The 23,376-nt window shown below is 48.6% G+C and overlaps 3 protein-coding genes across 3 annotated transcripts; all 3 read left to right on the plus strand.

The window, feature by feature from the left end:
* Positions 1-902: 902 nt before the first annotated feature.
* Positions 903-2,657, plus strand: HOXD13 (homeobox D13). The gene is made up of 2 exons (XM_057363640.1): positions 903-1,611; positions 2,407-2,657. The coding sequence occupies exons 1-2, from the start codon at positions 903-905 to the stop codon at positions 2,655-2,657; spliced, it is 960 nt and encodes a 319-aa protein (XP_057219623.1).
* A 5,652-nt stretch (positions 2,658-8,309) lies between these two features.
* Positions 8,310-9,407, plus strand: HOXD12 (homeobox D12). The gene is made up of 2 exons (XM_057363641.1): positions 8,310-8,871; positions 9,169-9,407. Exons 1-2 carry the CDS (start codon positions 8,310-8,312, stop codon positions 9,405-9,407), a joined length of 801 nt encoding a protein of 266 aa, XP_057219624.1.
* Positions 9,408-15,635: 6,228 nt separating this feature from the next.
* On the plus strand, positions 15,636-17,052 carry HOXD11 (homeobox D11). Its single transcript, XM_057363642.1, has 2 exons — positions 15,636-16,242; positions 16,817-17,052. The coding sequence occupies exons 1-2, from the start codon at positions 15,636-15,638 to the stop codon at positions 17,050-17,052; spliced, it is 843 nt and encodes a 280-aa protein (XP_057219625.1).
* Positions 17,053-23,376: the final 6,324 nt, after the last annotated feature.

Below are 23,376 nucleotides of genomic sequence, written 5' to 3' on the forward strand. Positions count from 1 at the left end.
TGGCACCGTCTTGAGAAGTCATCACGAGAAGAGCCGTCAGCATAAGCAARCTGCGTTTTAACTAGGCTGCCTTACCGTGACATGAACCGACACTGCAAGGGGGAAAAAAAGCCACATCTAATGAGTGCCAGGTTTACCATCCTGCGCTGCGCACAAGCACAGACACGGTGCCTTTTCCTAGCCGGTAGCAATATCAGGGGGAGCTAAAGAGAGGGTTCTCCCAGGGACCGATAGTGCAGTGAAGAGACCCCTTTTCCCATATAACAAAGACCTTTTACTCCAAATATCGCCTGGAAGAAGAGAGGTGGCGAGGATGGAATACAAAGACATGTGTTGAGGTTTTCCCTCTCTTGCAGAGACAACAATGAGCTGGAGAAGGTCTCGCTGTGGATCCGGTGAGCCCGCTGTCCGCGGCTGTAAAAAGGGCCCCTGCCCGCGGCCTCAAAAGGTCCAGTGGTACTCGGCTGGCCCTTTTGAAGCCGCGGGCAGAAGGAAGGGAGGGATGAAGGCAWCGGGGGCTTAGGTTGGTCCGGAGGGGCATCACCGCCGCTCGCCCGCCCAATCCTCCCCACATTGCAGCGCCGGGGCCGTGGCGGGGCGGGAGCGCGGCGGCGGGGCGGGAGTGGGAGTAGAGGGTGGGGGCGCCGTCGGTGCGAACCGGGRGCTGCGAGGCGAAAGGGGCAGTGCGGGCAGCGGGAGGGTCACATGTTCCGATGGCAGCCTATGAGCAGCCCCCCGGGCTGAGGCAAACTAATCTGGGACCGGCCGCCCCCACCCCGGTCCCCCCTCCCAACCTGGACTTCGTTTTTATAAACGTACCGCCAGGATCCAACCTGTTGGAGGMAAATAACCATCCGCATCATGCCCGGCCGGGGACCGAGCCGTGGCCGCCGCCGCCCGCGATGTGCAAGGCCATGAGCAAAGCAGCGAGCTGGGAGATGGACGGACTGCGCGGCGACAGCACCGGCGGCGGCGGCGGTGGCGGCGGCGGCGGCGGAACCCCCGGGCAGTGCCGTAATTTTCTCTCCTCGCCCGTTTTCGGGGCGGCCCACACGGGCCGAGCGGCCGCCGCCGCCGCCGCTGCCGCCGCCGCCTCGGGTTTTGCCTACGCCGGCGGAGGGGAGCGCTCGGGGGCGGCGGCGAGGCCCGACCCCCCGACCAAGGACTGCCCGGGCTCCGCCACGCCGGCCGCCGCCCCCGCTCTGGGCTATGGGTATCACTTTGGCAATGGATACTATAGCTGCAGGATGTCCCACGGGGTTGGGATACAGCAAAACGCCCTGAAGTCTCCCCCCCATGCCTCCATTGGCGGCTTTCCCGTGGAAAAGTACATGGACGTCTCCAGCTTGACCAGCACGAGTGTCCCCGCCAATGAAGTCTCCTCCAGGGCAAAGGAAGTGTCCTTCTACCAGGGCTATACAACCCCCTACCAGCACGTTCCTGGGTACATAGACATGGTCTCAACGTTTGGCTCTGGGGAACCGAGACACGAAACATACATATCAATGGAGGGCTATCAGTCTTGGACTCTGGCTAATGGCTGGAATAGTCAGGTTTACTGTGCCAAAGATCAGACACAGAGCTCACACTTCTGGAAATCGTCCTTTCCAGGTACGAGAGGGGGAGAAATGGTCTGAGCCGAGCTCCCCCGCGCCTCCTCCGCCTTCCCGTCCCCTCCCCCGCCCCCCGGGCTGCAGGGGCGGCCTGCCGAGCTGGACACGCTGCACAGACACTCATAGAGCAGGGTGGGGGCGGTGGATTTTCTCTTTTTCTCACTCCCCCCTCGGTCGTCTACCCCCGAGAAAATCTCACCCTCTGCTTTCCGTACCCGCGGGACTGACCCCAGAACCTCCCCGCCACCAGCGCCAGGGCACCGGCCCCCCAGCCCGCGGGCGCCGGGGCGGCCTCGGGCTCCTTCTCCCGCTGCTTCCCTCGGTGGCCGGGTTTGTAGTCGCGTTTGAAGTTTGCAGGACGATGGCTCGAAGGCTTGCTCTCCTCTGCCTCTCCGGYTGGCGACGGATCGGGCGGCCGCAGAGCACTTAAGAGACCGCGAGCAGTGAGGGCACAGAGGCACAAGCCACATGCAAACAAACCCGGGAAAACTCTCACCAAAGCCATTTCTATGTGCGCGCTGCCAACATCGACCCGCTCTCAGCCCTCCAACCAATGCCCCCGCCGCTCTGCATGCTCGGTTAGCGATGCGTGCCTGGGAAGTGATGACAGTCCATCAAAGTTTTGGTGGTGCTTTACTAGAGTGCAAATAATGTGGCAGTGTAAATAATAACAAACTGTAAACAACCCGGCATTATTTATTTGCCCATGAAAACCAGTGCCCGACAAATATCAGTTAAGCTTTAAACGCCTGTAATAAAATACTAATTTTTCACATAATGTCTTTTACAATAGGGGACGTTGCACTAAACCAGCCCGATATGTGCGTCTACCGGCGTGGGAGAAAGAAGCGAGTGCCGTATACAAAACTGCAGCTTAAAGAACTCGAAAATGAATATGCCATTAACAAGTTCATTAACAAGGACAAGAGGCGAAGGATATCCGCAGCCACAAACCTGTCTGAGAGACAAGTTACCATTTGGTTTCAGAACAGGAGGGTGAAGGACAAGAAAATAGTCTCCAAACTGAAAGACAAYGTATCCTGATATATTACTTGCGGACAGTGATGAATATATAAACTCAATTTACAACCAGCTAAAGACTTTTGGAAAGACTTGAAAATATATTTAATTTTTTTTTTTTTTGTCCTTCCAGCGGTGGCGAAATTTCGGGAATTGTTTTCAGTGAAAGTCAGCGTTTTTCTCTCAGTGTAAGGGAGTGTTGACAAGTCTTGAATTGAATTCTTATTCTTCTTTTTGATAATAATAATAATATTAATAATAATTATATTTTCTGTTCTTCCCTCTAGGCCAGTATAAACGAATTTAAATATGTTGAACGGTAACAGTTATAACTTTTTTAATGCTTAACTCTTTGGGGGGGTATTCTGTAATTTTTTTCTTCTCTGAGCAACAGCCAGTGCCAAAAAGTGTCAGTTTTGATTTGGTATCGTAAACTTCAAAACGCGTCGAGTGAAAAAAAAAAAAAAAAAAAAAAAATCGGAAAAAAAGGAAAGCCGGAATAGGGACCCGTGGCAGAACCNTTTTGATTTGGTATCGTAAACTTCAAAACGCGTCGAAAAAAAAAAAAAAAAAAAAAATCAATCGGAAATGAAGGAAAGCCGGAATAGGGACCCGTGGCAGAACCCGGCTTCTGCCAAATCTGCCTGGTTCATCGGGACCCGAAGAGAATTGTGTGGAGTGTTACTGGCTGCAGGAAAAATTTTAACTGCTTTTCTGARTGAGGGAGAATCCCTCCGAGCTGTTGCGGGGCGCGGAGTCCCAGGCACGTCCCAACGCACTCCCCGCTTCTGAAGGTTTGGGTCTGAGGTTGGTTTTGTGGGTTTTTCCGCCGCAGTTTCGTTTTCAGTGCAAGGAGCCCATACTGCCCATCCAGTTGGCAAAGGAGCCGCCTGTCCCCGGGAAGAGCTTGAGTCGCACGGCGGCTGCCAGGCTGAGCGCTCCGCGGGCCGCGCTWTCGGCATGATGGAATTGCCATCTCCTTCAGCAGCCAGAGAACARGCTGCCCCTGCAGAGGTGTGTATGGACCTGCACAGACGTGGCGGAAAATACCGCTCTACCCTGTTTGTCCAGACCAGCGCAAGACTCTTCTTCCTCTCGCCCAAAAAATTCCTAGTCGGAGTAGCGAAATTCACTGCTAGCTTTTAATTTACAAAAATAAACGGGTGTTAATGACAGAAGCAATAAATAAGRAAAATCAAAAGATGCCATAATTTATATGGGCCGAAACGCTAAGATTTTGTCGATTTTTTTTATTCTTTTAAACCTAGAGTGCATGTTATGATATACACAGGGTGATCAGACACGCTAATCAAAAACTAGGAGAGAGAAGCGATATCCTCTCTGTTAATGTGCCTCATTTAATTATTAAAATGTGTTCCAAAYTAGTATTATTTATTATAACATACTATTGCTCTAAACACTTCGATTGCCATTGTATGTGGTAAGACATACCATAAGCCTAGTTCTCCATAAACCATTTTTTTTTATTCGTCTTAAAGTCAGCCATTACTTTGTGTTGGAAATACAATCTGAACTTCCAAACTGTAAACGATGTTGCAATTTTTTTTTCTCGAACCGTCTTTAATAAAACGATTTCTTTTCGCCATATATAAAAAGAGAAAAAGAAAATTCGCCTTCTTTTGTCGCAAGGGGTTTAACGGGCTTCAGGCTGGCCTGGGATCYTCTCAGAGATACTTATAAGTCGTCATTCCTGGGAAGTGAGAGGTTCATACAATGAGAGGCTCATTAAAGGATGGAGAAGAGTATCCGAGAGTGCCTTGTCGATAGGGAAGGGTTTTAGAGAGAAAGGAATGTTGTCGGCAAGAAAAACAGGGCGTGGGAAGTAGGCGAAAGTCTATCTCTCCCCTCTTCTTCCGAGCCCTGCTCTGCCTTCCCGGGGCCTGGGGCCGAGGCGACCCGCCGCCCCTTTGTTCTCCCCTTCCAAAACGCCCCGGCACTTGCCGGTTCCCCGGCCGCCGGCCGGGAGCGACGCCTCTCCGTTTTCTCCGCAACCGGCTGGCTTCATCGGGGAGGTATCTTCCGCCTCCTCCGCCCTCTTCCTTCCCCTTTCTACTCCGCTTGCACGTTCATGGCGCTTGTTTTCTTCGGACGRACGAAAAAAAATCCATTTCTGAGCAGTTCAGATTTTATAGCAAAAAGCATTTTTTTTCATTCTAGTATAAAAGGACACTTGTGGTGCGCATCATTTACGTGCCTGGAACAGCCCTCTCTCCTGATGCAGCCTTTTTTTCTTTGAATGTTTTAAATTCTTGTCTTCTCCTCCTTGGCACCCCCACTCACCCACACATACTGCTGTTAATTCTACGGAGGTTTTTCCTCCCACCGAGTCCCCCTGCACACGGAGGGCCGGGCACTGCCAGAGCTGTTTTGTTTCCCGGCCGCGGAGCTATCGCGGGCTGGTCTCTTCCTCCTTCCAGGCTTAACCTTTGGCTTTGTCGGGCTCCCTGCTTTCAGAAGGGGCAGCTTTGCCGCGGCCAAAGCCGCCTTCCCTGGGCAGAAGGAAACCCGAACTGTCTGGCAAATCGGTACCAGATGGAGAGGAGACGCTTTTTGGTTTCGTAAGAACATGCAGAATCCTTAAGAAACCGGCAGCTACAGGCAGGAGGAAGGTGGGGCGAACATCTGCCCATCTACCTACCGGTTCAGATTAAAAGGATTTTCTAAGCCTGGAGCTGGGGCATTGGTGAGCGTTATTCAAAACCTCCGTGGCCACAGCTTGGACTCTTCCAGGACATCAGTAGCACGTGGCCCCGGGGCTGGGCTGCAGCCGCGCAGCCCCAGTTGTAGCCGGCCACAGCCGTCCATGTTTAGAGGAAAGGGTTTGACTCGCCTGGAATGTAGCACACGTTATTACCGATAATTAACATGTACCTCGACAAGCTGAATTGCAAATGCGCAGTGGTGCAGGGATGCATTGCTTGGCTCCTGTCAGGCAGMGCTATTTCCCAGCCATGTCTGAGGCAATCCTGCCATCTCCTGGACAACCCCTGGCATAGGCAGGGRAAACCTTCCCCTGCCTCCGGGAGCCGCGGTTTCGAGTGATGAATGAGCGAGGGAGGCTGTTCGGTCACATGCAGAGCACCCTTCATCTGTAAACGGGAAAAACATGCCAGTGAAATTATAGCGTGTGGTCAGCTCTGATGTCCAGAGCTATCCGGATGCCCATTTAAAAACCGAGGGGGGGCGGGGGGGAGAGCCGGATTTGGAAAAAAAAAGAAGGAGGAAAAGAGCGTGTGAAAGCAGAGCTCCGAGTCTCCCTGTTCCTCAGTGGTGATATTTCCTGTACAGACACAGGCGAGGGGACACCCGCGGCATTAACACGCCGCCTCCCAAACCAGCAGCCGGCTGTGACTGGAAAAAGCAGCTCAAGTCCATACGAGGCTCTCTCTTTGCTCCCCTCGGCTCCGAGGCCAATCGCCTCTGGAGCAAGATGTTTCTGTAAATGTTTTTCCTTGTGGATTTTAACATTTTCCGTAACTGTGAGTGTCTCCAGCTATTCCAGGTTTTGGTTTTTCTTTACTTTTTTTTTTTTTTTTTTTCCCTCCGGTATTAATTAGCAATTACAAATTAGTTGAATATTAATTGAAAGCTCTGTTTTCTCTAACCCCATAAAAGTTAGTCTGAAGTGTCACCTTTCTTTCCGGTAACTGGGGACCTCACATCCATTCCTTGTGTTTATTGCGAACAAAAATATAGCCTTTGAACTGAAAATGTTCCTTTTCTAAGAACCAAAAATCAGGGTCAGCTTTTTCGTAAAAACTGATTATGAAAAAACACTCTTGCCCATCTTCTTAGGGAACACAAAGTCAGAATACAAATCAGCTAATAAGTGGGAGATTCAATTGGTAGACATAACTCAAACAATAAAAATTAAAGGCAGCGGTCAGCAATATCCTCCAGCGGTTCTTGTGTGGTCCTGTGTGGTCTAGGAGAGAGCAATCATTTAGAGATTTTTTTTTCCAGGGCAATGAAATTACTGCAGATTTTCCCTCCATTTCCCATTAAACAGAAAGATGAATTTGATTAGGAGAATGTCAAGAAGGGCAGCTTCTCTGATCTCGCCTTAGAAGTAAAACCAAGATTAAAACTATGATTAAGAGGATAATAACAGGGAAAATTAACCCTACATGCTAACTAGTTTCGAGTTTTTAACCGAGGTAATGAAAGTGAGAAAGACCCGGCGTTAAGGTTTCTCTTGACGCGGGACTCGCACGCACTAGGGGAGATAATCTTGGGAAAGAGGCCGAGGACAGAAATGCCCGGTGCGGGTGGCTGATCAGTGTCCCGCGGATTTGTGGAGCTGTGGGGCAGAGAGCGGCCGGGAGCGGCCGGGAGCGCGGAGCCCACGGGTATTCCACTCCTTCCCGAGCCTTTCACCTCCTTGCGAATGTCTTTGGGTGCAGCACTCAGGGCCTTGCCTTTTCTCGGAGGGAAGAGTACTGTCTCGCCAACCGCACGGTTTGGGAAAGGACACGAGCAATCTCCTGTGAGGATGCCCTTAGACAGGATTTTACTTACTTTAGGGCTATGGGGAAATGACAGAGATAACGGAATAAATGGGCTCTTGTTTGATCAAAAATGTATAAAAACCGTATAACTCCCAAAAATAACGCAGAAATAAAACATGAAGGTATGATTTTCTTCTCACGAGAGAAAAATTCCTCACACACAAGCTGGGAGAAAGCAGCGGGCTACCCAGCTGAGGCTGACTGTGCCCACTGCGGCATTCACACTCCCTCTGCTGAAGAGCAGACCCTGGCATTTTCTTTCTTTCTTGAAGTATTTCGATTTTATTTATCTATTTATTTAATCTCAGCGGGTTGCTCAAGTAATTCCGTGTTGTTGCTGTTGTTATCCTCCATTTGTTGATGTTTGTTTGATTGTATTTTAAAGACAAAACAGACTCCGAGTTTCAGAAGCGTTGTTCGTCTAGAAGTGCTTTTAAGTGAAGATGAAAGGCAAAAGGGGTAAAAAGGGCAGACGTGCGGACCTAAGAGAATACTCGTCATTAATGTGCCAGAATGATGATCCTGGTAATATCCCATCGATTAAGACTTTATTTTTTGCGCATATGCAGATGCATATCATGCAGTTAGGGGCAGAAGTACATATGTGTGCCCTAAACATTCCCAACTCATAGACATCACAAGTTATTTCCAGTCCTCAGTGCTCACTCTTACCGTGGGTATCGTTCTGGCCCGGAAGGTGCTGCCAGCCGGCGGGCACTGCCAGCCGGGGGACACCGCTGGCACGGGGGTTGCACCCGGGGCTGCCCTGTYCTCTCGGCAAATGTTTGTTTTCCTCTCATCTCTCCGCTGGCGCCGCAGCTCTGCCAACCCGCCCCGGCCACATTTATAGAAGCGGAGACCATGGTTTCCCCTCCTCCTTGCAAGATCGATATTTTCATATTTCAAGTGTTATCATAAGACTTTTAAAAAGTGGGGGTGAAGAGGAAGGCAAAAAAAAAAAGGGGGGGGGGGGGGGGGGGAGGGGGATGGGGACGGGACTCTGTGGCTAGGTCGCTGGAGGCGGTGCTGAAATTACCGGCTTTGAAGAACCTGTCTGCAAAGTTTCGTCCAATCGTTTCAGGCTTTCCGCTTATTCCCTGTTGTAACTAAATACCGCTGTACGAACAGCTGAAGTCCTTTGTTGGAAATGTGTGATCGCAGTCTCTACAGATCTGGCTACGTTGGTTCTCTCTTGAATTTGCAATCTCCAGATTCCTTTTATTTTCCTAATTTGCGGGCTAATGGCAGTCAATTGGCGGCTCTGCCCACCATTTCCTACCCCCGGAGCTCGATCCCCTGGACTTGCTCAAGTTCGTGCGCAGCCCAGCCGCAGAGCCACGCGTTCGGCGGCGCGGCGCAGCCTTACCTCCCCGGCTCCGTTCCAATCAACATCAGCTCCAACGGCAACAAGGAGTGCCTGGAAGACAACAATAAATATTACGCCCACGATGCGAACTCCAAACAAGAGGAGAGATGCAGGCAGAGGCARTCTTTTGCAAATGACCCAACTGTTACTCACACAGCCAACTTAAAGCCCGTAAAGTATGACCACTCTAGCCTGCAGAGAAGTTTGCATGGCTCGGCTGCTCTTTTTGAAGTGAATTCCTGCAATTCAAGCTTAAAGGAGGACATCAAGAATCCCGTCAACTTGAACCTGACAGTTCAGCCCGCAGCAGTCCAGTCATGCCTCCGACCTTCAGTGCAGGATGGTATGCCTTAAATATCTCGCTGTAGTTAGAAGCGACGTAGCTTTATTTTCTTTTTAAGAGATGCCTGTAATTACTTTGTAAACCTCCTTGTAACTCTTTCGGAGCGAAAATCGCTTAATGGGACTCGGAGGTTAGATAGAAATTGTGCYGTTAGATGTGCTTTGCCCATTTTCCGACCTACTTTAGCCCTGTTACCTTGAGGGTTTGGTTTTATTTTGTTTTGTTTTGTTATTTAACATATTCCTGTATTTGCATACCCAGACTTGATCCACTAAATTATCGACGTGTTTGTTGTAGGTTTGCCTTGGTGTCCCACCCAGGGGAGATCAAGAAAGAAACGGAAACCATACACAAAACAACAAATTGCTGAATTGGAAAACGAGTTTCTCCTCAATGAGTTTATTAACCGACAGAAGAGGAAAGAACTATCAAACAGACTGAATTTAAGCGATCAGCAAGTTAAAATTTGGTTTCAGAACCGGAGGATGAAAAAGAAAAGAGTAGTAATGCGAGAGCAGGCTCTTTCTATGTACTAGAGCAGAGTCCGCCCGTTCCTGCATGAACTTGTGCCCGGAGTGTTCACCCCTAGAGTAGAGCGTACGCGCCAGTGAAAAGCAGGGAGTGTGTCTTTTTGCCACTTAGACCAAATTCTCGAAATGCGTAGGATTCCTGCGTAAACTGGCCACGCTGAGTTCTTAGCCAAGATGAAGAAGACGAGCCGGACCAGCACGGAAATATGTATTAGCAGCTTTTTACCTTTCTTTCTCCATTTATATAGATTTTCTCCTGCATCTTACCCTCTTTCCACGGAGAACAAGCGGTTCTAAACTAAGATCGATTTCTTTTATCTGTATGTAAACACCATTTTGCAGCAAAATAAAGGAATAACGCCTAGTAAAGACGTCAGCTCTGTGAGTCCCGGCTGCTCCCTTCATCTGCTGCCCTGCACGCCAGGGCGAGCCTGCGGCGCCGGCTTGTTTTGTGGTTTGGAGTAACCTGCTCGAGCAGCGATGGGGAAAGTGGTTAACAAATAAACCTTTTTCTTTAATCTTTTTTTTTCCCTTTCCCTCCCCACCCCCACCGCCCCCCAAGCTCCCGGGGCCGCAGATCCGACCGCAGCCCGGCGGAGAGTGCACGTGACACCCGCGTAAGGCCCGCGCGTAACCTGAGCGCGGCTCCGCGGCGGCCGCTCGGCTCSGCTCCGCTCCGCTGGCGGCCCGCCCCGACGGCAGAGCGCGGCCGGGAAGCCCCTGCGTGCCCTCCGCAGGGCCGCGGGAAGGGCTGCTCCGCGGGTGCGGCCGACAAGTTCCTCTCTCGGGAAAAAGCGCCCCTCTGCCCCTCGCTGCGCTCCAGCCGCCTCTGGGGCAGCGCGGCGTCCCGCGGAGGCGCAGGGGGCCGCCGAGGCGGGCGCCGCTGCCTCCCCAGGTGGCCGGGCCGGGCCTGCCCTCGCAGCGCTCCTGACTTTGGCCTTGTCCAAGAGCTGCCCCAACCAGGCGAAAGGCGGCTGGCGGTGCCGAGACACAGGCACCGCGCTCGGCTGGGGCGCGGCTGCAGGGAGGCTGGGGCACCCGTCTCACCTCGAGATGCTGCAGGAGACGGGAAAACACGGAGCTTTTGGTGGGATTGACTGTTTTGCCAGCCAGTCCCAATGGCCGTTCCTGCAGAGATTTTTATGAGGGGAAAGTGAGAACCGGTTCGGGGTTTTGCCCACATATAAACCTCAGAGGATAACCCAACCAGAGGGACTGGTAGCGGCGTCTAAGCCGTTAGATCACTGGTTTGGGAGGAGAACGAGATCGATTTTTCCCACATCTTGATGACAAGCTTTCTCTGCCGAGAGCCGCCGGCCTCTGCAACACGAGAGCAGTCAGACTGGACAGAGCTCCAGGGCCAGAGAAAATAATATAATGCCCTAGTCTGACACCTCAGAATATAAATTCTTAAAAAACCAAAAAAAACAAACAAACAAAAAAAAAAAAACCAAAAAAAACCCCACCCTCGCGGATATTTAAAATGTCTTTTGCCTGCAATTTCCACCTAAGTCTTGGTTTCTCGACGAAGAGCGTTTCCACGCCTCCCAACAGTAGTAATAATAAGGCTGGCAGGGGCTGCCTTCTTTTCAGGCATGTAAAGGAGGCTCAGTTATGGTTGTTCGTGGCGTGTACAGCAAGGCTAAACAACCGCAAGAATGGYATAAAGCTGCTGCCTACTTACACGGGGCTATAGCCTTCCTGAAGGCAACAAACTCATTATTTCATAAAGAGTCATATTTAAACTTYGCTCCTATTCACTCCTGTGCTTGCAAGTACTGCTCGCGAGGGCACGTTAGTCCAGATGATTTTGGAGATAAATCCCGGATTCCTAGGCTGGCAGAGATGTAGCCATTTTCTCGAAAGCGTTCCAGAGAGCCCCAAAGGTAAAGCTTGGGTAGTGTTTCGGGGGGAGAAGGAAAGCTAGCCCAAAGCATTTGTCTCCGCTCTTACCGCATTGCCCAATGCAGACAAAACCCTACCTCGCTCATGGCAGGGCGGCTGCCAGTAGGAAAGCGGGTATGAAGCCTCACTGGGTGACAGCTCCCTGGGGGTCAAGGGATGCGCACCTAGCCATCCACAGCCACAGGAACCGCTCCTGGGTCCTTCCAAATCTTCGATACGTTCAGCCTCTGTGCTGGGAGCTGACGCATTGCGGACAATAAGGGTCTCTTCATCCAGTGGCATGCCCTAATTAAAAAAACTAGGAGCAACCCCAATGATGCAAGCCAGGAGAAAAGCAAAAACCAGATAAAACCCCTTTTCTTACCCTCTCCTGGAGTACTACTGAGATGGCTACAGTCCACGAGAAATGGACCCTTTATGCTGTTCTTCCCTTTCCTAGTCATCCCCAGTACAACCCGTCCCTTCATTACATGGGTGATATCAAATCCGAAGAGGAACCTCGGGTGAAAAGATGTGGAAGGCAATATATTATTTATTAAACACATCTGATGCATGATGATGGCATTTTGTGAAGCTCCTAGTCTAAAGCGCTYACGGAAAAAGAAAAGACAGAGGAGGTAGGATCTAAATTGTGATTTGTTGAGAAAGTCTGTGTATTATGTATCTCTGTGTGTGCCTGTGTATCTATAGGTGCATTTATTTCAGCAGTGCCCGTTGTGTGTAAGCGTGTGTGCGCACAGGCGTACGTGTTTGTGGGCACATACTGTGCGCAGACACATCGGCACTCGAAAATGGTGCATGATTTCACGCGTGCCCATATTCCAGCTTTCATCCGTGCCTCTGAAGCAGTGGGCGAGGACAGTGGTTCGGGCATGGGGAGGGCACATACTCGCGTGGCAGAGCTGCAGACGTGGGGCGCGCCCTGCCTGTGCGGCTCTGCCTGTGCACACCCACCCGAGCTGTCCCCTGGGCACATGTGTGCACAAGCGTGTGCGACACGCCGGCTGGGTGTGCGGGAGATGCACCCGAGTGAGGTGGATGTGCTCCACGCCCATCGATTGGATTATTTCGGGTGTCTTTYCAGGTGCCCCTTGAACCGTCTTTGCGGGTGTACGCGGGGTGGGATGGAGCAGCGGGCTCCCGCTTGCTGCGCCCACGCCCGCGTCCCTCCGCAGCATGCAGAAGATGGTTCATCCTTTATTTACTCAAACATAAACATCTTTGCATTTCCACCGCCGCTTAAACATGATAGTGCCCTTCCGAGGMGGCTCTCAATTCCTCCTCGTTTGATAAGGCTGCAAACGCAACTCGCCTTGTTGGGAATGGCTCTGRATGCCTTTGTGCTTCCTAAAAGAGCATAAATAATTAAAGTTTGGCAGAGAGGAAAAGCTTTCTTGCAGAACTGTAGTGGCAATAAATGAAATGACTCAGAATCTCTTCTCCAGTCGGTTTTTACGAGAGCTGCCAGACAGTGTCTGTTCACGTTCTCCAGATACTAGGGGCGCCATAACAAAGTTAAGGTCAAGTTAGTGTCTTATCTTGGGTGGCACAAAAATACCGCATCTTCTCCAGCCGGACGGGGTATATTTTTAAGCCCAAACGTTACGCAAGTTTCCTTAATTTCCACGGAGAGCATTTGGAAAATGTCTCTTGGACCCGAATACTTGGTGATTCCAGGCAACGAGTGCAGATGCTTCAAGACGCCTAACGGTAAAGTATTCGCCTGACCGTGTACATGATGTGCATTTATGTTTCGATGCTGTTTAATCTGCGTAAGGGAAAAAGAAAAAAACGGGGTGGGGGTGTTATTGTAATGTTCAGATCTGGGCTGGGATCGACCGACCCCCGAGTGAAAACGCTGTGGCAGGCAGGGACCCCCAGCTCTGCCTTATTCCAGCGGGGTCTCTGTTGTGATATTGGTCTCACATTTCCCAGATTAGATCTCTTCTTAAAGGACTGTTTCCTAAAAGGGCTTTCGTACAAAGAGATCGTCGTCATGTCTTTGAACTTGAATTAGTTGAAACCGGTTGGCTTTTGCGCCAAAATTTAATTGTTGCATCGAAAAGAAGGTGGAGGATTCTGGTTTAGACAAAATTAGTTGTTTGAACGGTAAAGAAAATAAAGATCAATAGGTTTCCAGAACCATCTTTCTTGACGAGATAGGCGATCAGAAACCTTGGTTGTGGGGGGGGGGCGCAATTCAAACGGAGCCTGCCCTGCTTTGCTGCAAGGTCCAAGGTAATTAGCGACACAGGAGCCATTTTAACTGCGCAGACATCGTTTTTGGGAGGTTGTTTTTTTCTGCTGCAGCGGAATTGAGATGGCTCGAAAGCCGATAAAGGGAGTGAACGGTGGTTCTGTGCTTTGATTTCTAGTGATATCTTGCAACTTGACGGACTCTATCTGGTGGGAACAATGTGTGACATTTGAGGTGTTTGGCGAGTGGGGCACCAAGGCAAAAAATAACCCCAAAACTGTACAAAGAAAAGMGAAAGAGAGGGGCGGAGGGTGTGGGTGGGTGGGGGGTAGGTAGGAATGGGCTCCATAATACCTGCCTGGGTTTGGTCTTTTTATTTTTAGAAAGGGCAATCTGGGCTGCGGCATGGAAGCCCCTTGGGCAGCCCTTGACTGCTCTGGGGAKCCAGGGGATGCAGGAGGGGCCGTGCCCGTGGCGGCGGCGGGGCGGGGAGCAGGGTGCGGGGCGCAGCAAGCGCTGCGGGGCTCCCGCCCCCGGAGCTTCTCCGCGTCGCGTAGCCGGGGGCGAGCAGGAGGCGCTTGTTGCTGCGGAGCCGAACCCTCAGCAGGCACGGCCGCCTCGAGGAGCCGGGGAGCCCACGGGCCTTCCTTCTCTCGGCTGGCCCGGAGTGCTGTGGTTCCCCACCTGCCGGGCTCTCCGCTTGCTGTGGAACCTGGAGGCTGCTTTTGTGGAGGTGATGTGGGGCCTGTCGACTTGCCGGAGCCTCCGCCCGGGAATTGCCGGGGTGTCCGGAGGCGGCYGTGCTCGGCTTGGGGAGCTCGCCCAGATTTCGGGTTTATTTGGAGACCGACATGTGGTGGAGCTAACCTGGCTACGCTGTACAGTAGCGGAAAAAAGCCATTCCCATAGAGAGCTGGCAAACATTTCTGGAATGAGGAATTGGTGGAGCATAGGGCCATTGCTGGCGTGTATTATTTATTCTCTTATTTTTTTCAGCCTTTGCGGCCCTGTTTGTACTCGTCTATATAAAATCGTATTTCAAGGAGAAAAGGAAAATTGGCAAAAATGAGCCCTCGAAGGCAGGGTGGGAGCGGGGMTGGCGTCTGCTGTGCGTGTCGCCCGCTCCCAAGTCTTGCTTTTCTCTTCCAATGAAAATGAACATTTTGGTGGGAGTTGGAGGCAGGGGAACAGAGGTCACTTTGTGTGCTGCTCTGCTTCGCGAGGAAACCGTGCTTGGTGGACTCCTTTTCCTGCCATAGCCCTTTGCCTTCCAGAAGAGCCCGAAAGAATCTCCCTTTCATAAATAAGGTTGCTGAGAGATGCGTATTTCTCATTTCAGTTTGGCGCCCTGACAGGAGTGCGCAGTGTTTGGGCTTATAAGCGAGGGAAAACGAGGTGATCGAAACTCAGGCTTTGAATTTCGTGACCGGTTTTGATGCCAGCTGTGGATTGCAGGAGCCGGGCGGGCAGATCCTGTCGTACACTCGAATGTGTCAATGGGACTTGGCTTTCCTGAGTGAACCGTCACCCACCCGCTCATCATCTGCTTGAGCGGCGGCCGGAGAGTATCGCTCCCTCTGAGGAGGAAGCGATCACGTTTCCGAGCCGGGGGTGACCGTCCGTGGGCCCTCAAGCCTCTCTCCGGGGGCTCCCTTCCCCGGCGGTGGCAGGGCTCCCCCCGCGCTGCTCGGGGAGGCCGGGCGGAGATGCGGGCGGGGGGCTGCGCTCCGCGGGGCTCCGCGCCGGGCTCCGGCGGTGGGCAGGCGCCTGCCCGGGCGGCGCGGCCCCAGGTGATCCGCCGCACCACCTACGTGTGCCTCRCATCGCGTGCTGAAAGGATGAGACTCAAAAACGGCTATATTTGTACAAACGGCGAGCTCGCCTCGCCGTGCTGGGAGGGCTCTTTGGAGAGATCTTAGGAGCCTTTCCGAGGGGCTGATATAGATATAAGGACATTTCTACATCGCGTCACGTGACATAATTACCACTAGAATCAATCAAGATGAATTGCACGTCAGCACACGGTGGGGATTTTTTCTTAGTTGATCCTGTCCAAACCCTCTTGTGCAATAGATGGATCTTGTTCAATGCATTGAAGCCTCCTGGTTGCTTGCAATCGCAAAAAGGAAGACATGACTGAGTTTGACGATTGCAGTCACGGCACATCCAATATGTATCTGCCAGGGTGCGCTTATTACGTCTCACCCTCAGATTTCTCGACGAAACCCTCTTTTTTGTCTCAATCGTCGTCCTGTCAAATGACTTTTCCTTATTCTTCTAATTTACCTCATGTTCAACCTGTGCGCGAAGTGGCATTCAGGGAATACGGATTAGAGCGCAGCAAATGGCAGTATAGGGGCAGTTATGCTCCTTATTACTCAGCTGAAGAGGTGATGCACAGAGACTTTCTGCAGCCTGCGAACAGAAGGACGGAAATGTTGTTCAAAACGGACCCTGTCTGCGGCCACCACGGACCGTCTCCCGCCGCCTCTAACTTCTACAGCTCGGTGGGGAGGAACGGCATCCTGCCGCAAGGCTTCGACCAGTTTTACGAGAYAGCCCCCGGACCCCCGTACCAGCAGCACTCCGAGAGCGAGGGGGACGCGGAGAAGGGCGACTTGAAAGCCCAGAACAGCACTTGCAGTAAAACACCTTCCAACCAGGAGAAGAAAGTGACACCAGCGAACAGCGCCGATTCCCCTTCTGGTGAGGCTGTTGCAGAGAAGAGCAACAGTTCAGGTAGGTATCAGTAGTAAATTGGGGGCAAGAGTACAAGGCCAACACTTTGTCAAGCCGCATTTTATGTGCAATTTTATAAGCATCCAAAGGATTTTATATATCCTATAAGATTTCCTTTACCGTTGTAAAGCGTGTTTACGATAGGAAACCAATTTAGGTGGGCTTAAGGTATTCTTGGAAGAGGATATTAATTGTTATTAAATTGTTGATTTGTCGTGGGGAGACGGAGAGATTTCACAGGTAGTGCTCAGAGCTGCCTTCGGTTTAGAGCTTAAGATCTTCGTTTGTTTGGGGCGGGGGGTGTGTGAGAGAGGAGTTTGAGAAACTTGGAATTTTTCCAGCGCATTTAAATATCTCTCTGTATTGCTCGAAGAGCTCTCTTTTAAGGAGAAGTTGGGAAATATTAGTTTTTTTTGCTAAGTCACCCGGAGATTATAAGCATCCGGAATATTTTTTGAAGCAGCTAGAGGGCTGCTTTCCAGGCAATGGGATATCATCAAAGTCTCTGATCAAATSCTAGCTGAGCATGTTCGTAGCAACAGCGTAAATCAGTTTCTTCTCTCTTGAATTTCAGCAATTCCCCAGCGATCAAGGAAAAAGAGGTGCCCCTATACCAAATATCAGATAAGAGAACTGGAACGGGAATTTTTCTTCAACGTGTACATAAACAAAGAGAAGAGACTGCAGCTGTCCAGAATGCTCAACCTCACTGACCGGCAAGTTAAAATCTGGTTCCAGAATCGAAGGATGAAAGAAAAGAAACTGAACAGAGATCGACTCCAATATTTCACTGGGAATCCCTTGTTTTGAAAAAAAAAATAATAAAAGAAAAAAAGAAAGAAAAAGAAAAAAATAAGGGGAAAAGAAAGAAAAGAAAAACCCAAGAGAATAAGAAGAAAGAAGAAAAAAAAAAACAAAGAATAGCTCGGTCTCTCTGACCTACCATCTGAATGCAAAAGTTAATTGGTTTACTTGACACATCCACCCTGCGGAACTCAAAGTTTCATTTTCATGTGCAACTCCCCACACTGAATGGCCACTGGAGATTTCGGGGCTTGGCGGAGCAGATTCCTGATAAGGGGAAACTAGGGTAAATCCAACAGTCCACTCTCGAGTTTTTCGCCAGAGGTGCTTTTTTTTTCCTCTCCCACAGTACCAGCAATGGACCTGCAGTGTGTCTGGTAGTTTTTGCTTACAATTCATTGAGTTCGGGGGGGGCTCTGTTGTTGCTTTTGAGCTAGGATAACACTTTCCTCCCTTTAAGTGAATGCGGTTTATTTAAGAGATGGTAAATGTACGCTCGCTATATATAAAATATATATATATATATGTTTCTATTGTCATCCAAAAGCATGGGCCACTGTCTTTTTCATGTGAATAAATGGTTTCTAGTAAAGTTAAGGTTATAACTTCCGTGCACTGTATGGATTTCCATCTCCGAAGGATCCTAGCGTTTTCCGGGCTAGAGACAAGTTCTGTTAAATAATAACGTGAGGAAGCCTAGTCRGGTTGTTTAAAATGCATTTTAATTAAGTAATAGCTCAGAAGCCTAACTCTCCCTTTGTAGGTATGTGTACCTTCCGCGTTCGCTGCGAGACAGATCCAACATGGCTGTCTGCAGACCATCACTTCTGATGGTGCTACCATTACTATAAACAACGAAAAAGGCTTTTTGTTTGACTGGYCAGACTCCAAAAATGCCCAGAATCCCCGACTTCGATGACTGTTTACTTGTTAGTGAAGAGCAAGGCAGAAAGACCAGGGCTCGGAGCGAGTCAGGCAAGAGGGAGCTATAAACAATTGGCACTAGGTGAGGGAAAAATGAAAAAAAAAAAAAAAAAAAAAAAAAGAAAAAAAAGGGAAAAAAAAAAAAGAAAAAAAAGAAACAAAACCACGAAACCACCCCCAACACTTAGGAAGCGGAGGGCTGGTTCTCTTAAATCTGATTGCCGGGCAGGGCGAGCGGAGCGCGGCGCTGGCGGGAGCTGAGCTCAGCGCGGCCGCTGCGGGCCCCGCCGGGGGCCGGCACCCGGAGGAGATCCGCTCCGCTCCTCGCCGCTTTATCTTGCGTGACCTGGCTGGGCTGTTTACAAAACCTTGAACTGTCTAGACAACACCATAAAACCAGAGGTTCTAAACAGCTTAATTGGGTTATATTATACACCTTCTGGTGGGTGAAAAAGAGATTTCCGCAATGTGCAATAAAGGCGACGAGTGAGAAAAGAATTTGCCTTTTTTGAATAGGACGAGGTGGCTCTCGCTACGCTCGCAGGCAGGGAAGGCAAAAGTGCCAACTAAGTCAAGAAAAGACCGAGAATTCAAAAAAATAGAGAAATAGAAGAGGAGGAGGGCATGAGTAAAAAAAAAAAATTTAAACACTTTAGTAAGAAAAACATAAGTGTATGCCTTTGAACTTCCAAAATGTCAAGGTCATCACCTTTAACCTTTCTGAATAATTAGGCGCCTTAAGGTTCCTCTGTTATTTTCAACTACCACCCACTCTCTCTCTGTCTCACTCTCTCCCTCCCTCCCTCCCGCTCTCTTTCTCACACACATGCACAGCCACACACACACTTTTTACCGCATAGCTGGCCATATTAGCAAATGCATCATAATGCAAAGAAAATCCCGGCTGAGTCGAGGTGAGCTCCCGGCGTCGAGCAGTGAGCGTGCCCTGCTCCAGTCCCTGCCAGCTGGAGCTCAGGGGGCTTTTCACTTCCCTCTCTTTCTCTTCTGCGCCCTGGGAATTCGACCATTTTTTTTCTCTCTCTCTCTCTTTTTTTTTTTTTTTTTTTTTTTTTTTTTTTTTTTTTTTTTTTTTTTTTTAGCTCATAAGAAAAATAAGGGGTTTCTTAGGGGGAAAGAAAAGGTGTGGGAAAGGTCTCGTAATTTAGTGAGAAAGACGATATTTCTATGCAGTTTCCCCACAAAGCCCATTAATTTAAAATGCGCGAAGTCGCGGGGAATTCCTCACAGCATTTTGCCTGACCTTATAGCAAAATTCTCGCGTATCTCCCGATCCTTAATCCACAGGGCGAGAACGAGTCGCTTGATTTTCTGTTCCCTGCAGTGCTTTAACTGTCTATCTCAGCGTATTAACACGCCTTCAAAAGGCCGAGACACCGCAAAAGCGGATAGCGGGAACCGAAACGCTGCAGCACTAAGCTCGCACAAATGCTCAATGATAGCGGTGTTAAGTTTCTATTTAAAAAGAACCGAGGAAACCCATGACCTGGAGCAAACTGAGCTGAGGAGAAAAGACCTGGAGAGGAGAAAATTCCCGGTGTCTGGCGGGCAGCGGCCACAGGAGGGCGCGCCCAGGCGCTGCAATGCCGCAGCCTCTCTGCTCCAGTCTCTTTTCCCCCTAATAATAATTCCACTGCTAATAAAATATCTAATATATAAGTAACGATAAGATTTCAGGGCCTTCCAAATGAGAAAATAAAGCATCAAAAAGAATTATTAAACAAATAACCCATAACCGTGACGTGCTGGAGAAATATGGCACTTTAAAAGAATTTTTTTTTGGTCGTAATCTTTTATAATGCATTCGAGCTTTAAAAAAAAAATCCCATAATTTTAAGAAAGGAAAAAAAAAATCAAACCCCAAAGATATTCAGAATTCGTTCCCTAGAATGAAAATCTATCTACTCCTTTAGGGACAGCCTCAATGCGAGTGGAACAAAAGTAATATTAAAAAACATGCGTTTCTACAATTTATCGTCGATTCTTACTAGAGSATTTTCTTAAATAAACCTCTAGGTCCAGAAAACATAATGTTAAAATCGTATTTTATTTAAAGGTGAGATTAACATTAGCTCCTGAGAGCGCTTATTTTTTTTAAAGAAAGACAGAGAGACTAGAAAGATAGAAAGATATTTTTAATATCCTAATATCACCTTGCCAAGGCATTGCTGAATGAAATTCCTCTCTTTAAAAGCGCTATGGAGATCTATTAAAATGAAAGTAGAGATTACAGAATTAAAGTGAATCTTATGAATTTCCTGGACGTTCTCCAGCAACTGAATATATTCTGTCATTCTAAGATTTTTTTTCGTTTGTTTTATTTTTTTCTTTCCAGTGTGTGCTTCTGGTCAGAACTCGAGGAAAGAAAGGGTTTCGTTGCTTTCTGCTTATCTGCAGAATTCATCGAAATGTATTTCACGTTGGCTTAGCCATATTCCACATTTTTTAAAGCCCAGTCCCTCGTGAACACATTTGTTGGCACTTTGTCTGCTGCATTGTTAGTGTGTGGTTTTTTGGGGGTGGTTTTTTTTTTTTTTCTTTTTTAGAAGTTCATTGTTAACACTTTCCTAGAAATAGCCTTTCCGTCGGTAATAAACCGGCATTGTACAATCCAAAATCCTTGGGATCCCTGACGCCAGAGGTAGCCCTTGCAGGCAGAGCCGTATCCCGGAGGAAAATGCCCTTGTCTCTCGGTGGACATACATTTTCCGAGGGGGGAAATGTTTAGCGAAGTTTTTTTTGTTTGTTTTTCTTGGCATGAGCGTGCTCCATGCGAGAGCCCACACCAAACCCGAGCCCGGCTTCATACGAGGTGCTTTAACCCCTCGTGATTACAGTGAGGCCGATCTCAGCAATGTGAACGGGTGATGGGTGCCAGGATGTGCTGTTAATTTTGAAAAATGATATCTATACACCAGAATATGGAAATGCTGCTTTCTCCTTTCCTTTTTTTTGAACCATTGTGTAAATGTGATGGTTCCGTGCGAGTCCATAACCTCGTCTATTTTTMCTTTTTACCCCTTTCTCTGTTAAAYTCCTTTAGATAGAAAAGGTTGTGAGATATTTCCGAACGTCCTTGGGCTTGTCCTTTACGCAGAACGTAAAGGACATTTGCTTATTTTCGGATTAAACTAAAAAAGCGGCAGGAATCAGACGAAAAATAAATGTGCAGCACAAATACCGAAGCTGAGGGCTTCGCCGGCCACCAATATACACGCTAAAATCGCATCACGCTCATGCACTTTTGTGTCCACAGAAATATGGAACTACAATAGGAGAAGGGTTGAGGTTTTGGGCGAATCTAASCGTATGGTCAGTGTTACTGTGCGATCCTTACGCTCAGAAATAATACCTTGGAAGAGAAGACCAGCCTGCTACTTTGTTTATTTCATAGGCTTTCATATTTAGGAAAAGGCATAATGTCATAAGTATGTCCTGTCTGTCCTCCAACCTCGGTCAAAAAAATCCAGAGAATCTTAGTCCTCAACCAAGATGCCAACTTTTTCTATGAAAASATGGCAATAGAAATCTGGGCAACGTGACAGTTGCTTTATTAAAAGAAGAAAGGACACAATATCGTAGCCAATTTTTTTTTCTTAAAGAAAACTATTTTTCAATGTCCCTGCAATATAACAGCGTGGCATAAAGTATACAGTCTACTCGTTTAAAGACAGCCTAAATAAAATACTGAAATAGAATAAATCAAAGGAAATTTACTAAAATCTTCCTGGGTTCCAGCCTATTTTAAAAATAAGACATTTCTCGCAATACCTTTGTTACTGAAGGCATCTGCAAAATATCTAGCTTCTTTCGTACCCCTCTCCCATCCCCCTCACATAATGAGACACAAACACAGCAACTATGAGAATGCTCGGCACAGCCGAGACAAAAACATAATCATATCATCAGTAATAAGGTTCAGGGAGATAAGGCAGTGAAAATTAAGCCCTGCTGCCACGTCTGCTAACCTCCAGTTTTTAGTCCTGACATTTGCTAGAGGAGAAAACTGTAATGTCCACCTATGCTTTATTACAAACAGTAATTTACATCTGCATGGACCCATTGGTTGGGGCATTTTTTCACCCTCGTTCGGAAAAATATGGGGCTCTGAGAGCAAAACCTTTATATTAATGTAGATTGTATATCTCATTTATTGCACAATATTGATTTATTTATTAATGTTAATTACTTTATTCCATTTTAATATGATTTAAAACAATAGTGACATTAAATGCCCAGAGCCTAAGTCCCCAGTTCCCCAGTGGCTCCCGCATGTTTACTCAACTTCTATTTACATCAAACTTAAACTTTCTACTGTTCATTTTCAATAAAAAGTTGCTGCCCGTTTTTAAATCCCTCATGATTTACCGTGAGCGAAGGGTCTTACGAAGCCGTTTGCCAGTCCTGAACGCAATATTTAAATTATTATAATCACAACAGTCATCTGAGTTTCCGTGTAGTGACATGCATGAAATTAATATTTTCAATTACAAAAAATCAAAGAGCCCTCATGTCTAATCAGGAGCCCAGAATTCAGCTCCTCCAGCAGCATCAGCAGCAACAGCAGCAGCAGCAGCAGCAGCGAGGCCGGCGTGGAAAGCAGCTCAGCATTTGCTTATTGTTTTAACTTTACTGTTGGGCGAAATGCGCCGCAAACCTCTGGGCTGATACTTCAGCTGGGATATTTCTGGGACCCCTTTTCTTACAGTGTAAATAAAGATTATGAAAGAACCATTTGATGGGCATAAAATTCCTGATTAGATTTAACAGTCAAGTCTTAAACTGAGTCAAGAAAAATAGTATTTTGTTTCTTTAAACTCTGTGGGTYGTCCAGGCTGTTGTTGAAGAGGAGGAAATTGCTAGAAGGCGAGGGGGGGGACGCGGCGCTCGGAGGGAGCGTCGTGGGCTCCGCCGCGGCTTCTTCCCCGGCGCAGGCGAGTCTTAGCCATGGCTCTGATCATGATCTTACGTGGCCACCGCGCCCGCCGCTCGGCTCAGCCCGCGGCGCCGGCCAAGCGTGCCCGGRGTGGGCAGGGGCTGCGCCAGGCGCAGGGGATGCTGCGAGCAGCGAATATTACGAAGGTAATATTTAAACTCTCCGGCAACCCAGGAGCTGCAGACTGCAGCTATAAAAGACACTGGCTCTTAACCTGACAATGATGTTGTATTTGAACAGCTGCGATAAGGTTTTAAAAGGTCTGTCTCATTGCCACCGCGAAATTTTAAATAGGGTTATTGTTTCCAGCGGTGTAAAGTGTACGTTAAAGTACAAAAACATCCAAATGCCAGGAAACAGAGGAAAATTCAAATCCACGCTGGTGGAAAACACGTGTTTGCAACTGTGCAAAAGACGTATTTAATTTTTTTTTTTAATCCTTTCACTTGCAG

This window comes from Malurus melanocephalus, unplaced genomic scaffold (genome assembly GCF_030028575.1).
Source record: "Malurus melanocephalus ecotype Western Australia unplaced genomic scaffold, MMel_1.1 scaffold_30, whole genome shotgun sequence".
In the NCBI taxonomy this organism is placed as follows: domain Eukaryota; kingdom Metazoa; phylum Chordata; class Aves; order Passeriformes; family Maluridae; genus Malurus; species Malurus melanocephalus.